Source organism: Patiria miniata, unplaced genomic scaffold (assembly GCF_015706575.1).
Source record: "Patiria miniata isolate m_02_andy unplaced genomic scaffold, ASM1570657v1 HiC_scaffold_5, whole genome shotgun sequence".
Classification (NCBI taxonomy): domain Eukaryota; kingdom Metazoa; phylum Echinodermata; class Asteroidea; order Valvatida; family Asterinidae; genus Patiria; species Patiria miniata.
Window position 1 is genome coordinate 40831613 of NW_024037072.1, and position 23571 is coordinate 40855183.

A 23571-nucleotide genomic window follows, 5' to 3' on the forward strand; every position below is an offset into this window, starting at 1 on the left:
TTGTTTTTGTGAGACACCCTGCAGATACTGCAGGGTTTTTTTACCCCCAGAAACTATTTATCTACAGCCAAATCCTTTGTTTTGCCCCTTATAAAAAAATGTTATGCAAAAAAGCATGTCACAAAAGCAATTTTCAAGCTATTGTTGGGAAAGAAATAAATTCTCTTTGCGGACCTTGAGGAGTTATTTCAATGCATTTTGATGATCAGATATAACGACCACAGCTTGAAGCATCCAATTTAGTAGATGTTTACACAAAAAGTCTACATTTTATATAATGGTAAAATTATACATGTTTAAAATAAAGGAAAAAATGTTGCAACCTGACGCCTCTTTTTTTCTTCATACATCATCTCAATAAAGGTCAGTCATTGCCAAAATGTTGAAAAGACATGAATGTGGGACTGGGAAACATTTCCAATTTTGTTAGGAAATACTTAGAAATTTTCTTGACTCTCCATAGACTTTGTTCAAAACAGTGGCGTCTGGATACTACATTCTTTCCAAAATAAACGTGCAAGTGGTAAATATTTCACAGATACAGACAAAACACATGTAAGTGGAACACACATTTAAACACAATATAAGTTTAAGGTACTTCCTACACTTCACAGTATTAAACTCAAGTTTTATAAACGCAGTTCGCTGGCCAATCTTGTAATATTACATATTGACAATTCCACCAATTGAAAAAATAAATTTACAGAAAAATAGGTTACTTATAAAAAGTTCTTTTAGGAACCAAGTAAATAAATTGTTACATTTCGAATGCAGCCGAGGGTATCGTGCATCGGAAGTGAACCTCCACAATTTCAGGCTTCATATGCAGCTGATGTCTGATTTCAATTTTAGATTAATTCCTATTTTGCATGCACATCATCGTTGTCATCGTTAACAAATTTCAACTCTGTGGAATCTGGGCAAACAAAAAAAATATTTAGATGGTCTTAAAATTTATATTGCATTTGTATTTGTGTGAAGAATGGAAAGGCCTGAACGGGCAGACGCCAATAAGCCATTTGTGAGTAACCTATACCCTTTGGGATTTAAATTTGAAAAACATCTGGTACACTGACTTGCTCAGAATGCTTGGCACATTTTAACTTTGAATTCTCCAGACCAAAGACACTGTTGCGAATCACATGATTCGGGGCAAGCTCTTGCATAGTTACGTAAGAGACGCTCAGCACCAATACATTGTTCACAATGGGTGAGAATGGCACAAAGACACCAGGCCATGCCGGGGCTTGCTAGCATAAGGCTTGCCCCGAATCACGTGATATAGTAACAGTCTCTTTGGTCAGGAGAATGCAAAGTTAAAATGTGCAAATCATTGGATTAAGTCAGCGTTCCAGATTGTATTCAAATTTAACTCGCAACTGGCTTAATAAGAATGGCCTGAAAGAGATTCTTGCCGCAAATTGGTTTTTTTTTTTAAATCCCCCCAACTTGAAAATTTGACAGTTCAAAATTGATACATTTTGTACAACACTTGATATATTTCAAATGTCTTGTACATGTATCGCTTCTCTAAATATATATCTCTTTTTCAAAAGCTGAATTACATTTCAAAATGGAGTCCTGTGCATTTTGGGCTCTGGCTTAGGCTTTTGCCAATGACACTCTCATTGGACTAGCCATAGCCATTAGCAAACATGTTCCAAATGGCCAACAATTTCGAGTATTTTTAGCGGATATCTTGCATTCTGCATGTGCATCTAAAATTACTCATTATACAATTTACTTCTATTCAATTCTTACTTTAAAAAAAAGAAATATGTGAGGCTCAAAGTTGCAAACTTTTCCTTCGAGACACTTCCTTTGAGACAAAGTTAAACACTCTTCCAAAATTGGAGGAGCTTTTCAAAGTACATCACAGACTAATTGTGATGTTTCAACAACAGCACCACCCAAAAATCTATCAACAGTGACACCTTTTAACCGTCATACAGATTAATATGTAACAAATGCCAAAAAACAGCAGCTGTTTTAATAAACAATCCATTCACCACTATTACCACAAACTTTTCATCAACTTTTTTACCAATGTGTTTTCCATTTCCAAGCCTGACAGAAATACACAATTTCTTTATCAGAGATGTCGACACACCATACACACAGTTAGTATACTCTGTAATGCTATTACCTGCTCATGAGTATAAACAAACTTAATGTAAATCGTCTTGGAAATGCCTTACATTAAGTTTCATATTACGGCTTAAAAAAAATATAATAAAAGGACCGAAGTTGCTGAGGTACTTTCAATCCTGGAAATTCAAGAGCCAGACTGTGTTTGGACCTGGCAAATCAACAGCCTAATGGTGGAAGCACTGCCTCAGAATCGTGTGATGATGGACTCCCGGCTCTTTCCAACTCCAACCCATTTTACTGCAGAAAAAAAAGGCAAGGACATGCACAAAACTTGAATTCAGTAAAAAAAGAAAAATTCATTTTAAAGATGAATCCCAGAGTATGCCTATTTCAATCATCTTTGGCCAAGACCACATTACTTAGTAAGATTTGAGGCTTTGCATGGTGGAGATACTAAATAATGAAAGGTTTGAAATAATGAAGGGTTTCCTGAAGACGGTCAGAGCATACTGACCAGAACGTCGAGTTTACACCTCTGGTTCTTTTCAGAACCATTCTCTAAGTTGAGAAATTATTCGCACATGGTGTTTCCGTAAAACCTTTCATTATTTATTTAACCACATTACTTGACAATGGCTAGTCTTGGTTCCAAGACTAAATTTGGAATTTTTCCCTCAATGCAGCCCGTCCCTGGCAAGCGCGGTCAACCTACTACAGTGGTCGAGGTCGCTATCAACAAGATCAATCCAGTCCAGTCTTGGGAACTTTGGTAGCGCTACCCAAGAAATTCCGAGTATGACTCACGGGAATGCATTAGCTTGAATACAGCACACCCGAGGTGTGCTCGGAATTTCCTAGCAGGCGCTACAGAAGTTCCAAAGACTTGGTTTGATTGATTTTATTGATAGCAACCTGCACCGCCATGGTAGCTTGACCGCGCTTGCCAGGGACATGCTGCATTTAAAGGGGGGAAAAAGCCAAATTCACTCTTGGAACAAGACTAGGCTATAGCCAGAAAATAAATCAAAAGTCTATGAGTAGTGGTTCAGCCTCTTTCTATGGTGCATTTGTAATTGACAGCCACAGCCAGGTAATGTGGACGTGGCCTTTTATCATTACTGAACAAAGTTGGTAGACGGTAAGCTGGTGCCAACCTATTGAGCCATCAAAGAGTACATGTCTGGTACCTGTACCCTGTGCCTTGCCACTATCATCCATTACAATGGGCACACATAGACATAATAAAACCTCGACACGACATTTGCTATTTCGCCTGTGAGCAAAATGCTGCGTGTATTACGCGAAACACTCACCACAGGCGTGACGCGTCGCGCAAGTGAGCGGTCCCACTGCGCACGTTACTTGAAATCTTTTAGTCCCGTACGCACGTGGGAAAAAACTAAGTGGCGCACAAGTGCATTGGCGCTCGCCTGAACATGGAATACATGGAAGACACGTTTACGCATGCGCGTAAATCGAAGCCACATGATATTTCGCGTAACGCGCCAGGCCGCGTGACGCAGCTCGTTTAGCTCACAGAATTTACAACGTAAAAGCAGCTAATGTCGTGTCTAGGGTTTATTATATGTCTATGTGGGCACAAGTACCCCCTCAACGGTACGAAAGGGAGAGTTGGGGGAGCCCACTGGGAGAGACACTGGAACGCATTGCTGACGACGCCTGACGACGTTCGTGCAAAGTTCCTATGGCCTTGTGTACATTCAGAATAAAATCGGTCATGCATACTTTGCGACAAACGTGCGCAAACCAGTACACGTACGCGGTGTTTCTCCCCACTGGATATCTCTTGTTCGCGCTCCAAGCCCATACTCACCAGGGACACCGACTAGTTCTTCTAGCTTCATCACATAGGCCTGAGCGTTTGGTGGAAGATCTTCGAAGTTTCGGATCTGCTCCGTGTTGCTCTTCCAGCCGGGCATGGTAACGTATTCAACCTCCACCTCCTTCAAGACATCCTGATGAGCTGATAAAAACAAATAATATACAAAAATAAAGTCAAAGACTTCACTTGGCCCATTTCCAATAAACTTGGAACCAAAAATCAAAATCCCAAAGAGTACAGCAGGCGATTTCACGAAACTTTATGCAATGGCGTAACTCCACTTGCGCCACAATTTATTGCGTACGTTGCGCAGCATTTTATGCCTTGCAACATTTCAGTTATGACAATTTCACAAAAGTTTCACACTGTGCAAGTCCACGACTTCAGCAAAATCAGCAAAATTTCAGCAAAATGTGTTGCAGATTTCCGAATGTTAAATTTTGAATATGCAAAGTTTGAAATTGTAAAATAAATTGGCCCTCACAAAATTTGTCCTGGACTTCTGTCATTTTTTTTTTACAAAATTTGATTACTTTTCCAGGCCTGGAAATAGGTAATAAAATACCATGACTTTTCCAGTTTTTTTTTCCAGGCCACAGGAACCCTGTTAAAATGCATCGACTGCACAACCCAATTTTATGGCCCTGCTTACCACCGAATTTTGCATTTATCATCAACATTCTAGGCTTTGTGTGTGGAATATGCCGACCATAAGCACAAAATTCTGAGAAGTACGCAAAGATTTTCTGAGTAAAGTAGGCATAGCCAAGAAAGCTGCTCGAAAGCCCTAACCCTGCTGAATCCAACAGGATCCAACTATATCATATACCCGCTGGAGCCTGTTGGATTGAGCAGTAAACCCATGATGTACACTCCTAATTGCAACACGTTGGATTCAGCAGGCAACTGAACCGCATTATAATGTCTAGTTAGACTCTGTTGGATCCAGCAGACAACTGAAAATAAGGCACAGTGGGATTCTGTTAGATTGAGCAGGGTGCTGGGTGAATAAAAACAAACGAAACCCAAATGTCGGGCCCATTGTTTTAGTGAAGTTCTGCATGTAGCACTTTCAAAATCTAGGATATAAAAGCCCAATTCATAAGCTTTCTTTTAGCACAAGAATTATTCAAATCACTCATGTACTTTTCAAGTTCCGGAGTTTTAAACACAACCACCATTTTAAGGTTCTGTCCACGGGGATCACAAAAAAAAGTTCAGTGTTCTTTTAGCAAAACGAAAACAAATCACATAAGGATGTGTGTGAATTGCTTTCATTTTGCTGAAAGAACGCACAACTTTTTTGTGATCCGTGGACAGAACTTTAAAACGGTGGTTGTGTTTAAAACTCTGTAACTTCAAAAGTACATGAGTGATTTGAATGATTCTTGTACTAAAAGAAAGCTTATGAATTGGGCTTTCATGTCCTAGATTTTGAAAGTGCTACATGCAGAATTTCACTAAAACAATGGTCCCTGACATTTGGGTTTCGTTTTTTTTTTACTCACCCTGTAGTCTTGAGACACTACTAGGGGGTTAGGGTTAGCTCATGTTTACCTGGGAAACACGGTACTTCTTTGCCCTTGTGTTGGTAAGCCACTCCAATCTTGATCTCATCCAGAACGTCTAAGATATCAAGCTTGGTCATGGCAAACCTGTACATAAGATGGAGGGGAAAACATCAGTGTCAAAACTGTACGGACAAAGTCAAGATGTGACATATAATGTAGATGTCATGCTTTGCAGAATGCAGGGGAAAAATCGCAACAAACCAAACACCGGCATGACTGCAGACAATGATACGACGGGAGTTGCTTTTTCAATTCAAAGCACTTAACACATTTGCTTTTTTATTCCATTGTATACTTTCTTTTTAAAGATGCCATCGCAAGTGGCCTTTGGCCTGTAGGTTGGTTAACTCAATTTTAAAAATCCTTTGAAAAGATCCTTTGGAAAAAACTCTTTGCTTTAAGAGTGATCACATCAAGCCACTTGGTAAACATATTACGTCAGCTAGTCCAAAAAAATCTTCTCTTTACTAAAGCTTTCTGCAAACGCTTCCTTGGATTAACCCTCACTCCCTCCTGTCTTTTACTTAAGTACCGGACCAAGTCGGCCAAAATCCATCAATCACACTGCCTCCAATGCATGCTTTGCTTTAGGCCTCCGCAGGCCCAAGTCCATCATACTCCATCAATATTTAGTCAAACCACGCCTGCAGGACCAAGTCCCCCAAAATCCACCAAAATGGGGGGATGGATTTTGATGGAGTTGGGGAGGTTAGGGTTAACACACACAGAATTGGGAATGTATCAAGCACTCGCGCCCAGAGTTCATTGACTTTGCGTACTTACGCAGTGAATCCATTGATCACGTTCGTATATCTCAGCAGTACGGCGTCCAGCCAACCACAACGTCGACGCCGCTTTGTCGTTACGCCAAACTCGTGACCCCGCTCTTGTAACAAATCGCCAATTTCCTAGGAACAGAGACATAAGGGCAGATCGATTTCAAAACTTTGCTGAAAAATTATTGCTTGCCAGTTAACATTTTCGTTTTGGATTGAACTGAAATTAAAATAATTGAATACTAAATTATTCAATTCGGGCGATTCACAATGCAGGGCGCCACCAAGAGTTTGCCATGGAAAGTCAACTTTTCAAGTTTACGGTCTACAAAATATGGCCCATTTGAATGAGTGTCAGTAGACAACTTGAGCTATTATGTTACAGATAGGGGCATAGCGTTCTGTCGCATTACAAAAAATCACCATATTGATACAAAGAAAAAAAAAGGCAAATATATACTTGAATCATACGCTTACGAACCTACTGACCGGAAAAAACGAACAATTTCAAATGTCCCCGCGCTGCGAATTTGTCGACCATCTCCCACAATGCACAGGGAAAAATGAACTCTCCGTGGCAAACTATTGGTGGCGCTCTGCATTGTGAATCCCCCAAATTGATTCAGCATGATTTATGGAAAAACAATTTACAGATAATTTACTGTTCCTTTTTAAAATCAAACTCACGTCGTGCAGTTCTGTTGGGAACGCCCCATCTCCTACTCTGGTAGTATAGGCCTTGGTCACTCCAAAGACGTTTCCTATATTTTTGGTTGGTATACCGAGACCGGTACACACACCCCCAATAGAACAGTTGGACGACGTTACGTAGGGATACGTGCCTGCAATGGAGCACAAACAAGAATGTATAACTTTCAGCCCCCAGTATTTGGAAATATTTAAAGATTCATAATGTTATTGGGGACTGTGCGGGATTGAGGTAGGTAAATTCCAGCAGTAATACATAACATGAGGCTTGAAATTTCGATGTCGGCAATTCCTCGCCAATGTGGACATGGTTGGAAAGTGAAAATTTAAGAAATCTTCAGAATTACAGGCATCACAACCTCACATGTGGCATCAAATAAAAGGGGACAAGACCTTTTATTTGAGTGGTGTGTCAGTTTTGGGGCTAAAAGTATGGATTTTAGCTAGCCATTTTGGAATCTTGTTTGAACATACAAAATGCAAGTTTCATTGTGAGTTTTTGTTTTTAAGGCAGAGAGAGAGGTTCATATATTCTATAACATTAACACACGGAACAAAGAATACCATGATTCATCTTTGTTATGGCGAGTGTGAAGTTGATTTCAGACATGTAATGTTATTAACATCTGTAACAACAAAAACATGATGTTTCCATAACATCAAAGTAGCTTTTTTATGTCAATGGTGTTTACGTAGTGTAAAGCTATATCTAACAAAATATACAGTAGAACGCCACTATAACTAACACGGTGGGGCCATAAAAAACTGTTCGTTATAGTGGTCGTTCGTTATAGTGATTGTGCATTATAATAGAATTTACTATTTTGGGAGCCAACGGTGTTGTTCGTTATAGCCAAATGTTCGTTACAGCGGTGTTTGTTATAGGGGCATTTCACTGTAGTTATTTCATAAATTCTTGCAAGAAACTTCACAGACTTTTATCAATGCGTACTGAAAGTCGAAACCGCCACTTTTATTTTTGATTGGGCTTGATGAAGTGAAAACATTGTGTCCAGTTGGCATGGAGGCATTTCGTAACCGTAGGATTAAGCTCATTCTGGGCACTTACCAAAATCAATGTCCAGCATCGTGGCATTAGCTCCCTCCACAACAACCTTTTTCGTAGGGTCCTGCAGGGACTTATACATGAAGTAGACGGTGTCAACTACCATCGGCCTAAGCTTTTCTGCAAATTCCTAAAACACAGGACAAGGAAATTGAAAGATGTAAGGAGTCCTGTGGACCTTTGACAAGTTACGTGTAGCTTGACATTCTTGAACATTTCATATATCTAGATTTTCTTAAGCATAATGCTCGTCAGGGTACTTAAGACTTACATGTACGTACAATAATGAAATGCAAATAGTTCTGTCTGTGGCCAGCAACTGGAAACACAGAGATAAAATATTAAGATATTGACATGTATACATTCAGAATCTTTTGAGGAAAATATCAAAACTTACCTCATATCTTGCTAATTCTGTCTTAATGTCCACCTCCAGATCAGGGAACATTCTTTGGTATGTACTGACAAGAGAACGGAATCTATAAAAGAAAAAGAAGAAAACAAAAATCTCTGATTTGAAATTATTCATTAGATGAAATTTGCATTGGGATGATGTAAATTCTATAGGTTTTACCTTTCAACGATGTTTAAACACTGTATACTCAGTGTGTTACCCCCTAAGTGTAAGTGAGAAAAAAAAATCACTTGGGTGGGACTCGAACCCATATGCATGACCTCCAGCTTTCTAGTGCAAATGTCTTACCACTCCACCACACCACCGAGCTTGCTGGGATCCATTGGCTGGTTGGAATCTCATGTAGCAGCAGGTACCACAACGAACCTATTTTTTTCTTCCAACTTTCACTCAGGGGGTAACACACTGAGTATACAGTGTTTCTATACGTCAGTGAAGGGCAAAACCTAATATTGAATTGAATTCTATTGAATTAAATGACTAAATACAGGCCATTTTTTTTCTTCTTCAGTTGATGAACTTGATGTCTCATGCTAAGTGAATAACTTGGTATTGCTAGTAGTAACAATTTAGAAAAGGAATCTAATTTTCTAGATGAAATTAAAAAAAACACAGAACAAAATTTCAATACGCTTTTATTTATGAACCCAAAACTCAGAAGATCAAAACTCATTTCACATATCAAACTCCAGCCTTTCCAACTATTTTAAATTTTTTTTCTTATTTTGGTAGAACTTACTTCTCTGAGAAGGCACTGAAGTCAGCCATGAGGTCACATATCCGCAGTCCAGAACGGCTAGCCTTGGAGGAATACGTGGGGCCGATACCCTTCTTGGTTGTACCAATACTGTGAAACACAGGTTCAAAAAACAAAGGAGACAGATGTTGTACTAGTGCACATTGCATTTGTACTGCAGAACAGCTGTACATGAGATGCACTAATAAGGCTTATTGACACTGTGCATCACAAGGAGATTCCTCACCGTGCCTAAATCAATTAGAATGCGCAGGCCAGTTTACACTACATACATAGGCCTACACATCGCAAGCTGCAGCTCTAAACTGCTGTGCTTTGAAACCTGAGCAAATTTTTCCGAAATACTCCAGGACAAATTTGCAAAATGACCAGTCAGTGCATTGGTGGTTATTACATAATGGAGCTTGACCACGGTTGTGCCCCATAAACCTTTCATTCTTTTGTATAACCCTACATAATTCTGCTCAGTTTCTGCCTTTGTGTAAATTTTTACTACTGCGCGATGAGTCACATTTAATTTCTACTTTTCGTTACTACACTTCTGTCCACATTTAAATTAATAGTAACCGGGCTACTGTCCTAAATCCATCATCAAATTACAACTGCAAAACCAGGAGTAACAATTTTGCAGGTTCTGAGTAGTTGAGGTTAAAGTTCTGTCCTTTAAACCTACACGCACACAAGTATGCATTAGTAACGTATCTTTTTAACTACAAGCAATGCATGTACAGGTACATTTAAGCCCTTGTGTAATTGTGAGCCACTTTAGTCCCATTAGCAGCACGAAGTAGGTACACATTCCATTTGTGGTAGACTGACCGTATCCTGGGAAAACAAATTCCCCGTACAATCACAAATCAACTTTTCAAACAGCGACATGGAATACCTTTTGTCACAGTTGAAGCATTTTATTAATTCCTTCATTGTGAAGTGCTTCGGTTGGGGTACCATAATGGTTGAAATGTAATGCCACAGATCACATTAATTTAAACACTGTGACTAGTCAAACTGCATCAACAGACAAAAAGGTAAATGGTAGGCACAGCCGGCATATCAATCATCTCCAGGCAAAGCATTGCTAAATCAAATTATTAGCAAGGAAATCCTCAACTGTTAAAAACAGTTGTTTGATTGATTTTGACTGCTGTGATCGCGTACCGGTACCTGAATGTTGGACTCATTACAAATGTTTACATTTAGTATGCATTATAATTACCGGTTGTGAAATTGTAAGGTTGTGATACTGACCTCTTTTTCCCCTTTTCTTTTTCTTGCAAACCGTCCACAGATTGATGAAAGTCAAAAACTGAAATTAGGAATAAAAAACAAATATCAAGCGTTAAGGCCCCCCCAAAAAAGTCTCTGATTTTCCAAACCTATCAGAATGTTTGATATTTTCTTTCCGATAATACCAGAAAGAAAAAAATCCCTTGCTGGAAATACTCATAAATGTTTGGGCCGTCGGCAATTTTAAGCAATTTTGATTGGAAGTCGGTGTCATAATACTTTTGTTCCATCCTAAGGCAATAAAATTTGGTGGGGTCGCATTTTATTGCTTTTAAAAATAGGGTATTTTTTTGTTTGCGATGTTTGGCCTTAGTAAGAATTCCCTGCATGCAGTCATGGCAGTGTAAGTGCAAACTGTGCTGGAGCAGTAAGGCCGGAAAAATAAAATATTTCTGCTTCCAATTACATGCCTTTCAAAAATAGGGTCGGTCGGTTGGAATTTTTTTTTTTGCCAAATTTTTTATTCAATCATTTTTTTTTTTTTGTGGAATTGCGATAAATTTTTTTGGGCCTAAGCACAGATAGGGGATGGCTGTTGTGGAAGCAGAGTGATGAAAAATTGGCCCAAGTTATTAACATTTACAGACATTCATGAACTATGCAAATACCGCTATCTTACCGAGGTGGGCCCTGTCAGAAACAAGCAGGCGATCCGTCCAACCGTTCAGGCCTTTTTTCGTTGCCTTCGCCCCTTCTTCAAACAACCCTGGTAAATGTACCACCAATCCATTACCTGGGGACAAACAAAGCCGACATTTAATTAGCGCCGTGGTGTTCGGAGTGTTGGCTGCCCAATCCATCAGGTAGTCTGAAATGAGGCTTTCCAAGTGGCTAATCAATACGCAACAAACGCTTCTTGTAGGACTATTGGCTCCCCGCTGATGTACCTGTTGAACATCCACTTCAGGGGCAGATCTAGCTTTCAGGAAGGGGGGAGGGGGTGGCGATTGAAAGGGGCGATTGAGTGAGGGCAGATCTAGCTTTCAGGAAGGGGGGAGGGGGTGGCGATTGAAAGGGGCAATTGAGTGAAGGCGTGCATGGCCGCCCGGACAATTTTGAAAGCTATGATGCATTCTCCTACATTCTAAGGCAATTTGAGAATAAACATAGAAACTTCAGCATTCTGTTTGTTTCTTTTGGTCCCATTTACTAGTATCATAACACTAGTAAGCGGGGTGGGGGGATGATATCAGATTAAGACAGGAAACCCAATCCACATGCTGGGCTTGGGTGGGACTCAAACATATGTCACACGGTTGAAAGGCGAGGATAAAAACATCTGGCATTTGGCCAGGATTGCCCACGGAAATCTATAGACTTTATTGGCTCTGTGCACAAGTATCTCAATGGTAAGAAAGGGACAGTTTAGAAAGACGGCCGGGAGAGAAATTTGAACACATGGCCGACGACACCTAACGCTCATGCTCATACTTCTAGCTATACGCGCATGAACTACATGTAGTACGCACACATGGTGTGTCCTGTCCACTGGGCTCTCGAAAGTGATAAAAACGCGCTGTCTCTTGTTCGGGCGCAGAGCCCATACCCAGTGGGGTCCCCAGGCAGAAAATGAAAGTTATAGTGGTGGGAAGAAAACCCAAGAAGAACGTCCCAGGTAAAACCCACAGCATTGGTGGTGGTGGTGGTGGGGGGGGGGGGGGGGGCGCCTGAAAACCTATTCGACATGATTCCCAGACAGGATTCGAACCAGGGCCACAGTTGTGGAAGGGGCGGAAAGTACCACTTCCCAAACCTGATCCCTCAGTTGCCTACAAACTTTATATTGTACACTTGTCAAAACCAATTTTCACATCCAAACTCCCCTCCAAAATGAAACATTGATTTGATTTGTTTGGTGCCCTCTGTGATTTACACGCAAAGTGTATGCTTTCTCTTCTGTAACATGTTTTTGTAAAGCCACATTCATACCTATGACTGATTTGCATTTGGGGTTGATGATACCACTGGGTAGAAGATGGAAGTCGTACTCTGTACCATCCACAACAACTGTGTGACCCGCATTGTTTCCTCCCTGCACACACACAAAAATTCAAAAGAGATGTAAATGTTATTATGAAATTTTAGTGAATGTTACGTATCTGTTCTTTTCTGGACCTGCAGGGCCAGCCTCCTGCCCTCTGACTGACTGACTGAGTCACTGACTGAGTCACTGACTGAGTCACTGACTGAGTCACTGCCCGAATGAGTCACTGACAGAATGAGTCACTGCCTGAATGAGTCACTGACAGAATGAGTCACTGACTGACTGAGTCACTGAGTATCAATTAAGCCCCCCAAAAAAGTCTCCGGTTTCTGGTATGCGCGCCCGTCGCCGTAGCCATGCGCGTCGGCAAAATGAAAAAGGTTTTTTATCAATGAAAGATGATGTCTCAAAACCGCCAAACTCACTGGTTTGACTGGAATCCTGCTGCTGCACAATTTTAACGTGTTTTTAGATTGGGTTATGGTCGAGAATAAGCTTTATGTGGCCTCTCTGGACTCCCATATTTTTGCACTAAGTTTAGTCGGGCACCATTTGCAATCAGCCGACATTTGAAGCAAAAAAATCAGGTAACAAAAAAAAAAAGCCGCGTCGCCGCACCACTTTTTGGGCAAGCTCCATACCAGAAACCGAAGACTTTTTTTTTGGCCTAACGTCATGAACTCAGACTTTTAGGTCCAGCTTGACTAGGCAGGCCCAGTCTCGTTTTGGTCTTTTCCTGAAATGAAAGTCATGATGAAAATTAAATTCACATACACATACCGTAGGGCTCATCTTGTGCACATTTTACACTGAGCTCTATGATTTCTAGTGCTTTTAAGTGACGGAACAAGGTCCCTTGTATCAAGTAATTTTCATAGAACTGACCATGATGAAACAAAATACTTCAAGTCCCATGTTAATCTTTAATCTAAGCTTTGTTTCCCATCGACCATTCATAACAATTAATAAAAAGTCTCCCTGTAACTTGATTTTGACCTTTTCGATCTGAAAAGATTGAGAAGACACCCACACAGGCGTGATCTGTTATCTACGATATCAAATTGAAGTGGTTGAAAGCACTCTGGCAATTTTTTTTGTTTTACAGCTTATACATGTAATCCTCTCCATGTATTACACAACACTGTTATTCACTTATAGCCAAAATAAATTTTATGCATGCACTGTGTACACCAGAACTCGGGTCACTAACCGTATAAATATATGATGTCACATGTAATATCGTATACACACAGCAGCTGCACTTCATTACACTAAGTCAACAGAACTGAACATGAATATTTTGAATTTCAATCACATGTCGGCTATTCTGCCCCCTACAGTCTTGGTTCTCTGGCAGTAAATTTACTTAGTGGGTGTGGCTAGGCAATTTTTTTGTCTATTCATGCGAATTGTACTTAATACATAAGTAATATGAAGAAAAAAAAATGTTGAAAAGGTTCCAGGCCAAAGACAGTGACATTGACACTGACTGTGAATATTGCCAATTTCTAACAGCAATAAAGATAGTATTGATTGCTGTATGGGGGAGTTTATGTAAAAGAAGGAGGCATTTCTGTCTTGTTCCCACGCCCAGATGCGTTAATCTCACCTGAAGATTCAGTGGGTTCGTGCGCTATTTCGACTTTCACCACCAATTTTTTTTTCACTTTGAACGAGATATCAAATGAAAAAAAAAAAAAAAAAAAATCAGCCTACATACATGTACATGTACACTGTACGTTTAGTTACTTCTTTAGGCCGGTTTTTTTTAATTACTTGGATTACGGAATCGCCGCCGGAAAAAATCGGAATTTTGAAAAAAATTAAAAAAATCGCCGCCGGAAATTGTCGATTCTGACTACCCCAAAAAAAAAAAAAAAAAAAAAAAAAAAGTGCCTATTGTACAAAAAACTCTATATTGCGCGCTGTCCAGGCCTGTAAACCATAGTATTAGTACTGGTTTGATCGAACGACATGACATACACCGCGTTCCCACTTGATTTGGAAAAAGGCGGATCAAGATCCGGCATTTTGGTGTGATCGTTATCTTACCGCAACGAAACCGCAAGTCGCGTTCCCACTTATGCTTGATCCACCTTTTCGTAAGGAAATGTTGGGTCCGAAAGGTCACTGAGTTCGGAATTACGCGCGCTCTGTGGGAGTGCCATTGTTGCATGGTTGCATGCTAGGCCAGAATGGGTCAGTTTTCAAACAGCACTATCAGAATTAACAGACAAAAATTACGCGAATTCACCAACATAAATCACGGATCCGTAGAGGATCCGTGCGTGCATAAATTAAAAGGTGAAATCCAACAGAGCCGCTCACGTGTGACATCACGGCAGAAACCAATGCATCGATAAGGGATTCCCTGGTTCTGAAGCTTCTCATTGGTTAGAAACGGTCACATGATGTACTACGACATCATTTTCCAATTTTCTATAATCAATACTTCAGATTTGTCACCCCCGTACGTACCGCGTTATCGGCACTATTCCCATCGCATACTCGTAAGCTTTTCAATGATTCTGTGCCAAAGTGAAGTCTTTTGGTGAGTGTGGACTCAGAGTCATTTATGGATGGAAAAATAAGTAAAATTTCAGGAATGAAAAAGGTTTAGTAATGGACGAACACGCAACAAAAATAAGGCCTATAGTGTAGTTTTAGGATACCACGTGCGCTTTTGCATGCGCGGTGCTAGCCCGTAGTTCAGCGGTTGTTTATTGTGCATGTTGTAAACGCTGGAAATGTCCACATGAGCTACACGCCTGAAAACGTGTTTCTTCGTTCATGAGACCGCAACATTTTCGCGCCACTCGTGCACCGGGCGGATGTTAACAGGTCAAATTGCCGGATCAGATCCACCTTTTGCGTTCCCATCTGATCGTGATCCTGCAATTGCCGGATCTGATCCACCAATTGGGTGACTGTTCATTCTCGTGCCCGTTTTTGTTTCTTCATGTCTCTATGGGCGCCGCCATGTTGGATGATAGGGCGCCCCCATTTTTTTTTTTTTTTTTTTTTTTTTCATTTCCCGCTCGCCGCCGGAAATGGGGACCCAAAAATTCCGTAATCCAAGTAATTAAAAAAAAACGGCCTTACAAAATTCCAATAATTGGTAGCCACACAATAATTTGGCTCCTGCAGGGCGGGCTCATTTGCACACAAAGTGAAATCCCATTTTAAGAAGGTTCCAGACGCCCAAAATCAGGGGGGAAAACCACTGTTTTTCGTGAAAACAAACAAATTGAAATTTGTTACGAGAATAAAGTTATTTTGTTGAAGAGCATAGGGCATGCATCTTTGAAAAATGATTTGTGCGCACAGCGTACACTGCCTGCCATTTATTCTTGCTAAAAACACACGTTCAAACCTCAGATTTTCCACCTTATTTACTTGGTGAGTATATAATTTATTGACAAGGATTTAGCAAATGAACCTCCGGCTCTGACATTTAGAGTGCTTTTTTAATCAGGGAAAGTCTAAACCTGACTGACACTACGCAGTCAAGAAAACATATCCTCCCTGAATTTCGGTGAGCTTCTCCAAGGACAGTGGCCAAATTGATGGTGATGAACGCTTAATAAGTACGAGATGTCAGTGCTATGAGTGGGCTTTTAGTCAGCCGAGCAGCTAATGGATGCATCCCTATCCCCCTCATCCGTGTAAAATTCATTTTGATGGAACCTCTGTATTAAGCCAACATTAGTGCTGCATTGCAGGTGGGCTTCTAGAAAATTACAAAATCAATCACGGACTGTTTTCACTTTGAACAGGGATTTTTATAAAAAGGAACATTATACCACTGATTTTCAGGGAGACAAAAGAACTTGTTATAGTGGTTCACATTTCACTGTAGTTATGTAGTGCATTTTATGCTGCACGCAATGCATGCTGTGCTCAGTTGGTACCTGCTGTGCTACATAATGATTTTGAATTCCCTATCCTCTGATAAAATATTTTGCTTCCCTTAAAACTCTGTTCAAAGCTGCCATTTAAATTTCCCCCAATCCTGCATAAAACATCCTAGGGTGACCACTGCAGGTATTTACTTTTTAATTTGTTTTCCTTTCGTGTAATTTTTTTTCATGCAAACACAGTTCAGCGTATCAAAACATTACATAAATGTCATTATAATATGCACCCTTAACGTCAAACAAATTTGAAAATAAAGTTAAAGAGTCCAACATTTGAACTTATTAAATAAAACCATGGAAACAAGCGAATATTTTTGTGGGATTTGGTGGGTTTAGGTACATATACAGTATTTTTAGGGAATTGAAAGAGAGAACAAATAAATCTTAAAAGAGATTAATTTTCTTGGAACATACATTGTACATACATTTCTTTCATTAATTTGTTGAAAATGCACAAAAAACGAAACAACTTCCATTATAAGAGTCTTGCATCCTGAAAAAGGGCAGCAATCAAACACTTTCATGCTCTTACTTTACAGTTTTGAATTATTGGCTGCCGGGCAGTAATTTTGTTCTCGCTGGGTAAGGCTAGTTCCCGCACAACAATCCACATAGATGTATGGGACAGGAGCCAGTCTGCTCGCAAAGCGAATCTGTTTGTGCCCAAAACGAAAATTTTCATTCAGAGGGTTGAAAGTGTTCAAAAGAGTATAAAGGTTTTTTTTTGGGGGGGGGGAATAAAACATAAAAGTTGAAAATTTATTAGTTAAGGATGAGAACAGTGAACCACCGTCGACAGAAAAGTTACGTCAACAAAAATTGTGGCACCTGACAATAAAGCACACACAACTCTACGAAAAAAATAACATCACAGCTGTGTGTGTGTGTGCACATTTTTTTGTTTTCGAATATTCCAACCGGCAAAAAACTATTCGAATATTCAGTACAGCCCTAACGTACATGTAGAAGTATGATCCATCTACAACCTCGAGGGGCAAGTCCAGTTCAATGACCAACGCCAAATATGTCAAGGAAGGATGGCAGGCCGTGACTGCCATTCCTGCTCAGATCTGGCAGATAAACCTCGGGCCAACCCTAACGAAGCTCCTGGCTGCCTCCTGTTCACGGAATACTGAGAGGAGGCATGGTCTTGTGACGTTTCTGCCCTCGGGGGCTGAAGTCTGACACATCTTTCATAACTTGGCTGGTAATGACTGCCTTAATTGCCTCCAAATTGTAATGTTGAAGAGAGAGTTTTGAAAAAAGGAGTGTACAGCCGAGTGACATTTCCCCGATGATAAGCAGTCAGTTCGTGGGAAGCAACTCCGTACTGGGGTTTGGGGTTCAGTAACAAATGCAATTAAACATGGAATCTAGGACACACATCTGGTAATTTAACAAGCTTACATGCAATATGCAGACTGTGTGTGATAGTGCATACATGAATGTACTACTACTGGAGCAGTTCATGGTATGTGCACTGTAAAGAGCAGAGAGCAATTAAATAAAAAATGAAACAAGACATTAAATCCTACCCTTTTTTATTTTTCAGGATTCATTTGCATATTTTACAGATATTTTTTCTCGCTTACATGTATACTTGAGGGTTGACGTGAATTCAAACTCATAATTATAAAGTTTGAATGCAAGTCAACTCTCAAGTTGGGTTCGGGTTTGGGTTCGGTTCAGGTTTGTTTCAGCAATTTTTATCCGGACTGCAAGTCATCCCTCAAGTTGGGTTCCCGTTTTGGATTTGGTTCAGTTCGTTTCGGTTCATGTTTGGGTTCAGGTTTTGTTCAGCAATATTTATCCGGACTGCAAGTCATCCCTCAAGTTGGGTTCCGGTTTGTTTTTGGTTCAGTTCGTTTCGGTTCATGTTTGGGTTCCGGTTTTGTTCAGCAATATTTATCCGGACTCAGCAAGTCATCCCTCAAGTTGGGTTCTGGTTTGTTTTTGGTTCAGTTTGTTTCGGTTCATGTTTGGGTTCAGGTTTGGTTCAGCAATTTTGATCCGGACTGCAAGTCATCCCTCAAGTTGGGTTCAGGTTTTGGTTTAGTTTGTTTCGGTTCATGTTCAAGGGTTCAGGTTTGATTTAGCAATTTTTATCTGGAATGCAAGTCATCCCTCAAGTTGGGTTCAGGTTTTGGTTTTTGGTTCAGTTTGTTTCGGTTCATGTTTGGGTTCAGGTTTGGTTTAGCAATTTTCATCCGGACATTTCCTCAAGTTGGGTTCCGATTTTGGTTTTGGTTCACTTTGTTTCAGCTCATGTTTGGGTTCAGGTTTGGTTCAGCAATTTTGATCCAGACTGCAAGTCATTCCTCAAGTTGGGATCGGGTTTTGTTTGGGTTTTGGTTCGGTTCGTTTCTGTTTATGTTTGGATTTCGGTTTGGGTTTGGCTCGGCAATTTTTATCCGGACCTGGTTTGGTTGCATTTGGAATGTAAAAGCGAGTTGCTAGGGACTTTCATCTTCTAATCGTCCACAAATAAAATAAACCACTTTTAAGGGCCCATTGCAGGACTCAGTCGCATGCCAGAATAAACCCGGCCACATTACACTGCCACTGCAAATTTCCAAATGAAAGTTGAGTTGCGTATGTCGTATTTCCTATTTCGTCTTACCCCAAATGCTTCTCAACAACCTTTGGAAATCGAAAACGTTAAAAAAATACCGCTTTTCTATTTCTTCTTACACCATGTACACATCGATTGTCAACCCAACTTGGAATTGGGACACTGTTTACTGATGTCACACACAAATTGTTGTGCAGCAGTTGTGTGGACTGGTTCCCACCAATAAACGATGATAACTGGGACAGTATAACTAAGGACTGGGAACCAGCCTACACACACGTACGGTACCCTACATGTACATAGACAACTTGAAATTTGTCCGACATTTCAGAAACGATCTCAAACTGAATATTTAAGCGAGTAATTTCACAGAACTGGAATTTTTCTTTTCTTTGTAAATTTTTGGTTTTCGGTCTCATGTATATACATTGTAATTATTTCAAGCACCAAATACTTGGGATTCGTAATGCCTATAAGCAGCGCGATTTTTCCAAATTGCTGTCTGTGCTCGTGTATGTTGAGTTCATCATATAAGGGGATCTTTAGGGTTCATAAGGGATATTTAGGGGGAGTGTTGCCTAGTGGTTAGGGTTTGTGACTCATGATCAGAGGGTCATGGGTTCGAATCCAGCCGCTGGCCATATGTTGTGTCCTTGAGCAAGCCACTTCTTCACCACTTGCCTCTCTCCACCCAGGAGTATAAATGGGTACCGGCATTAGTTGGGGAGTAACTTGTGATGGACCAGCATCCCGTCCAGGGGGAATAGAAATATTCTCAGTCATTTCATGCTACTGAAACCGGAGACAAACGCCGGCCTGATGGGCCACATTGGCTCGTGACAGACTTTACTTTAGGGTTCAGAGCATAAATGAGAACTCAATCACCTTACACAAGTCACGTCTGCATGTTACACAAATTGCAAATTACAGATTGTGTAAGTTGACACAAGTACGCAGACATAAAGCTTTAGAAGAAACCTCGCACTTACAGTTAAATGGCAAACGAAGATGAAAGGATTATTTTCTGTCTCTTAATTGTCTAAGGAAGAACATTTCCTACATTACCAAAACAAGAAAGGAAAACCTACATGTACCAAGAAGTAACTATTCATTCTATTGGCAGATAATTGGATTCCCAGAAAATGAGTTTATGAAACAAATGACCTTTCTTCATAATCCAGTTAAGTAACTTGTTTTGCGGGAAATCTTGAAAAAAACAAACACATCTTAAATCTGTTTTCATTTTGGTTTTAGATTTCATTCTAGTCGTGCTGCGACTGATCCGCAAAGTTCGGTTCGGTTGCGGTTCAAATTTTATTTCTCCAAGCATGCCCTGAGCACCACAAACTTGCTTCATGGCAATAATTGCTGATTAGTTTTGTTCTAAGAACAAACAGGTCCTTTTACTGTACTAAACTTATGAAATCATAATTATTTTTATATTTGTCAACAAGCTGACAAATAGCTACCGTAAACAAAAAAACAAATTTTCGATTCACAATTTTCATCAAATTCCATTCTGCAGAAAAAAATGTGCGACATTGCAGAAATCTCGATGTGTCAGGGCCACCACATGATTGTGTCGTGCGCAAAATTAACCGAACATCATGGACGACAGCAGTGACACGGGACGTATTTAATGGACAAGCCAACGAAATCATCCATATTTTTCATATGTTATTTGTTTGGGGTCTGTTTCAAGTCAATCATTAGCCTCGTGAATGCCTGCTGACTGTATGAGGTATGTAAATAGAATCTGGGGTGGGATAATAGAGGTGAAAAAGGAACATTTTGGGGAGGCCATTCTGGAAGGGTCTCTTAAGACCACACTCTCAAGCCCTGGTTGTCTCTAGCACTACATGTGAATGAATATGACTGAGCATGTCAGCTGGAGTTACTCAAGCTATTTTGAATCGGGCCTGAATTCAGTGTTCGACGAGACACGTTCTCACTGAGCCGATTGCAGCTACGCGATGTCGCGCACTGATCCGACGAATAATAGCAACCGCACGCACGTGTGCGTCGTGCCAATGCTTGCGCGCACTTCGCTGCAATAACAAAATGAAGTACTAGTGCTAGCCTAATTTAAATTTCCTGTGGTGCGTTCTAGTTAAGAAGCACCGTTGGAAAGGCCTTCTTTTGTTGATTTCTCCAAAAAGACAGCTTTCCAGAAAGAATCATTTCACAGGGAGTTTAGTCTCCATATTATCTTTCAACCTAGCCCCATAAATGTGGCCAATTTACTGGACTACCTCCGTAAATAAAGGCCACACTTCCACCATGTACAAAAACATGTCGAACTTTGTCAAATTTTGATTTTCACATTTAGTCTTAGTTTGTACTTTATTTTTGCTTTAGAAGCATACTCACCCTCTGATTCTTAATACTAATAATAGGCTAATCAGAAGGTGCTGCCTTTGTCAGATGTCTAATGTTCGTTAAATTTCATGTTGAAATTTTGATACGCAAACGTGTGCAAACAAATCTGGAAATTTCGAACTCGGGATACAGGGACCATCGATTGTCGAATGTACGCTGGGCATGAAGACCAAATTGCGTCGTTCAAACATTAACACGAGTCGGAAATTTAACGTGTTCAAGATCGCGAGGGGATCTCTCGGAATTGAACGGAAAATTTCACTTTTCATCCGGATCGTAAGTAAACTTCAGTACAACTATCTTAATTATCGATGTCTACTTGTATCTCAGGTGGCGTATTTAGTAATTTGGAGGCCCTTTTGAGGGTGAAATCTGATGTTTTTGTTGGAAAATGTTGGTTTTTGGGACAGTGACAGAATTGTGTTGTCTCGCAGTATTAGCTTGGACCCCACTATCGCCAGACCATGTCCGAATGTTAAAAAGGCGATAAGTTGGGTCCAAGTTACTCGGACTAAGCAAAAATAAAACTACAAACTAAGCCTAAATGTGAAAATCAAAATTTGACAAAGTTCGACATGTTTTTGTACATGGTGGAAGTGTGGCCTTTATTTATGGAGGTAGTCCAGTAAATTGGCCACATTTATGGGGCTACTTTCAACCTAGACCCGTGAACGTGGCTTGTAAACTGACTCCCTCCGTTACACACACTGGACTTTATTTTGCCCATGTAATAAGTACTCACATATGAAGCTGTCTTGAATTCTATTTGTACGTCAAAACTTGCATTTGACGAAAATTGAGGAAAATTCTGGCCCCGGTTCATGAAGTCCGTCCGCTACTGCTAGCTGCCATTTTCTCCCAACTGACGCATGCGCATTGCGTTTTATTTTCGTATGATTCGACGGCTGTTTACTGTCGCAGCTAAAACAGACATCGTTTTAGACAAGTTTCAAGTCCTTTCCTCTCTCACCGCACCGCACGCGGTCGCAGGTGCGCCCGCGTGTGTGTGCGCACACGTACTGTACACGAGATGAGCCGAGCAGCCAATCGTCTGCGGGGTGTTTTTTTTCGGGGTTGCGACATGAAACAGCCGTCAATCTGTCCAAGCGACTCGGACGCGTCCGGGGTTATTTGTCAGGGTCAGGTTAAAATCTAATTTCTACACGTTCGTATGGGTCTTTACTGATGGGCAAATTTCGTCGAAATTACACAGCCTAAACAATCGCACGGGCAAATTTAGATTTCTAGGTGAGTACTCAACACCCATACGGAATTATGTATGTCGGATCGATTTCGCCAGGTTCGAAATGACACAAGAACGTGGCGTTGTATACAACGCCACGTTCACGGGTCTACTTTCAACCAAGTATGTTTTTCAACAAGAATTACGTCAGTTACTTTTTGGATAGCTGCAAATGATGAACTGTAGCTTTAACGGACCCAAAACAAAAGAAAGAGGGCCCTGTTCTGAACTTAACCACTGTACACAATCACTGTTCATTCAAATCATTGGCATGCAGGGAGTGGTAGGCCTATGCAGTGTACGTCATTAGTACTGAGTAATACGAATACTGTACACGAAGTGACGAACATGATGTTGACACACAAACACTTAATTTTTGCACATGCATGCACACACTGTACATGTACATGTACATGACCATGTACATGACCTAAGTCACAGTGCACATCGTGAATCGACGTCACTTACCCCACACCGGCACACAACATCCGCGTCTGTGGCCAAGAGATCAACCAGTTTCCCCTTGCCTTCATCGCCCCATTGTGCCCCCAAGATGACAGTGACCTTGTTGACTGGTTCAGTCCGCATTCTCTTCGAATTCTGATGGGTGTTGTTTATGAAAATTTCGGCATTTTCCATGTGGTTCGTCGAGTTCCTGTGATCGGCAGCCATAGTGAACTCGTCGACACTTGAATTGTACAAAGCGCGCGTAATGCAGCGCGGGGTTTTTAACCACAGTGCGCATGCGGGGTACAGGAAACGTCTTTGCACGCATCATGCGTTGGCAGTCACGTTACGTCATTCATGCTATTATTGCTATGCATAGAGCTATATTAAATTACAAAAAGTTTATAAAAGCGAAACAAAGAGCGAAACAAGGAAATTGTGAGTAATCGATGGACATATAGTAATAACAACCGAACAAAAGAACAAGTTTAAGGAATTGTTTTGAACGAAAGGAC

The 23571-nt window shown here is 40.6% G+C and overlaps 1 protein-coding gene across 1 annotated transcript; it reads right to left on the reverse strand.

The window, feature by feature from the left end:
* Positions 1 to 1427: 1427 nt before the first annotated feature.
* Positions 1428 to 23343, reverse strand: LOC119740744 (adenylosuccinate synthetase isozyme 1 A-like). The gene is made up of 12 exons (XM_038216148.1): positions 23078 to 23343; positions 12444 to 12546; positions 11134 to 11247; positions 10476 to 10533; positions 9210 to 9317; positions 8453 to 8534; positions 8059 to 8185; positions 6969 to 7123; positions 6289 to 6413; positions 5492 to 5589; positions 3926 to 4075; positions 1428 to 2388 (listed from the first exon to the last, which is right to left on the reverse strand). Exons 1-12 carry the CDS (start codon positions 23279 to 23281, stop codon positions 2336 to 2338), a joined length of 1377 nt encoding a protein of 458 aa, XP_038072076.1. The 5' UTR covers positions 23282 to 23343; the 3' UTR covers positions 1428 to 2335.
* Positions 23344 to 23571: the final 228 nt, after the last annotated feature.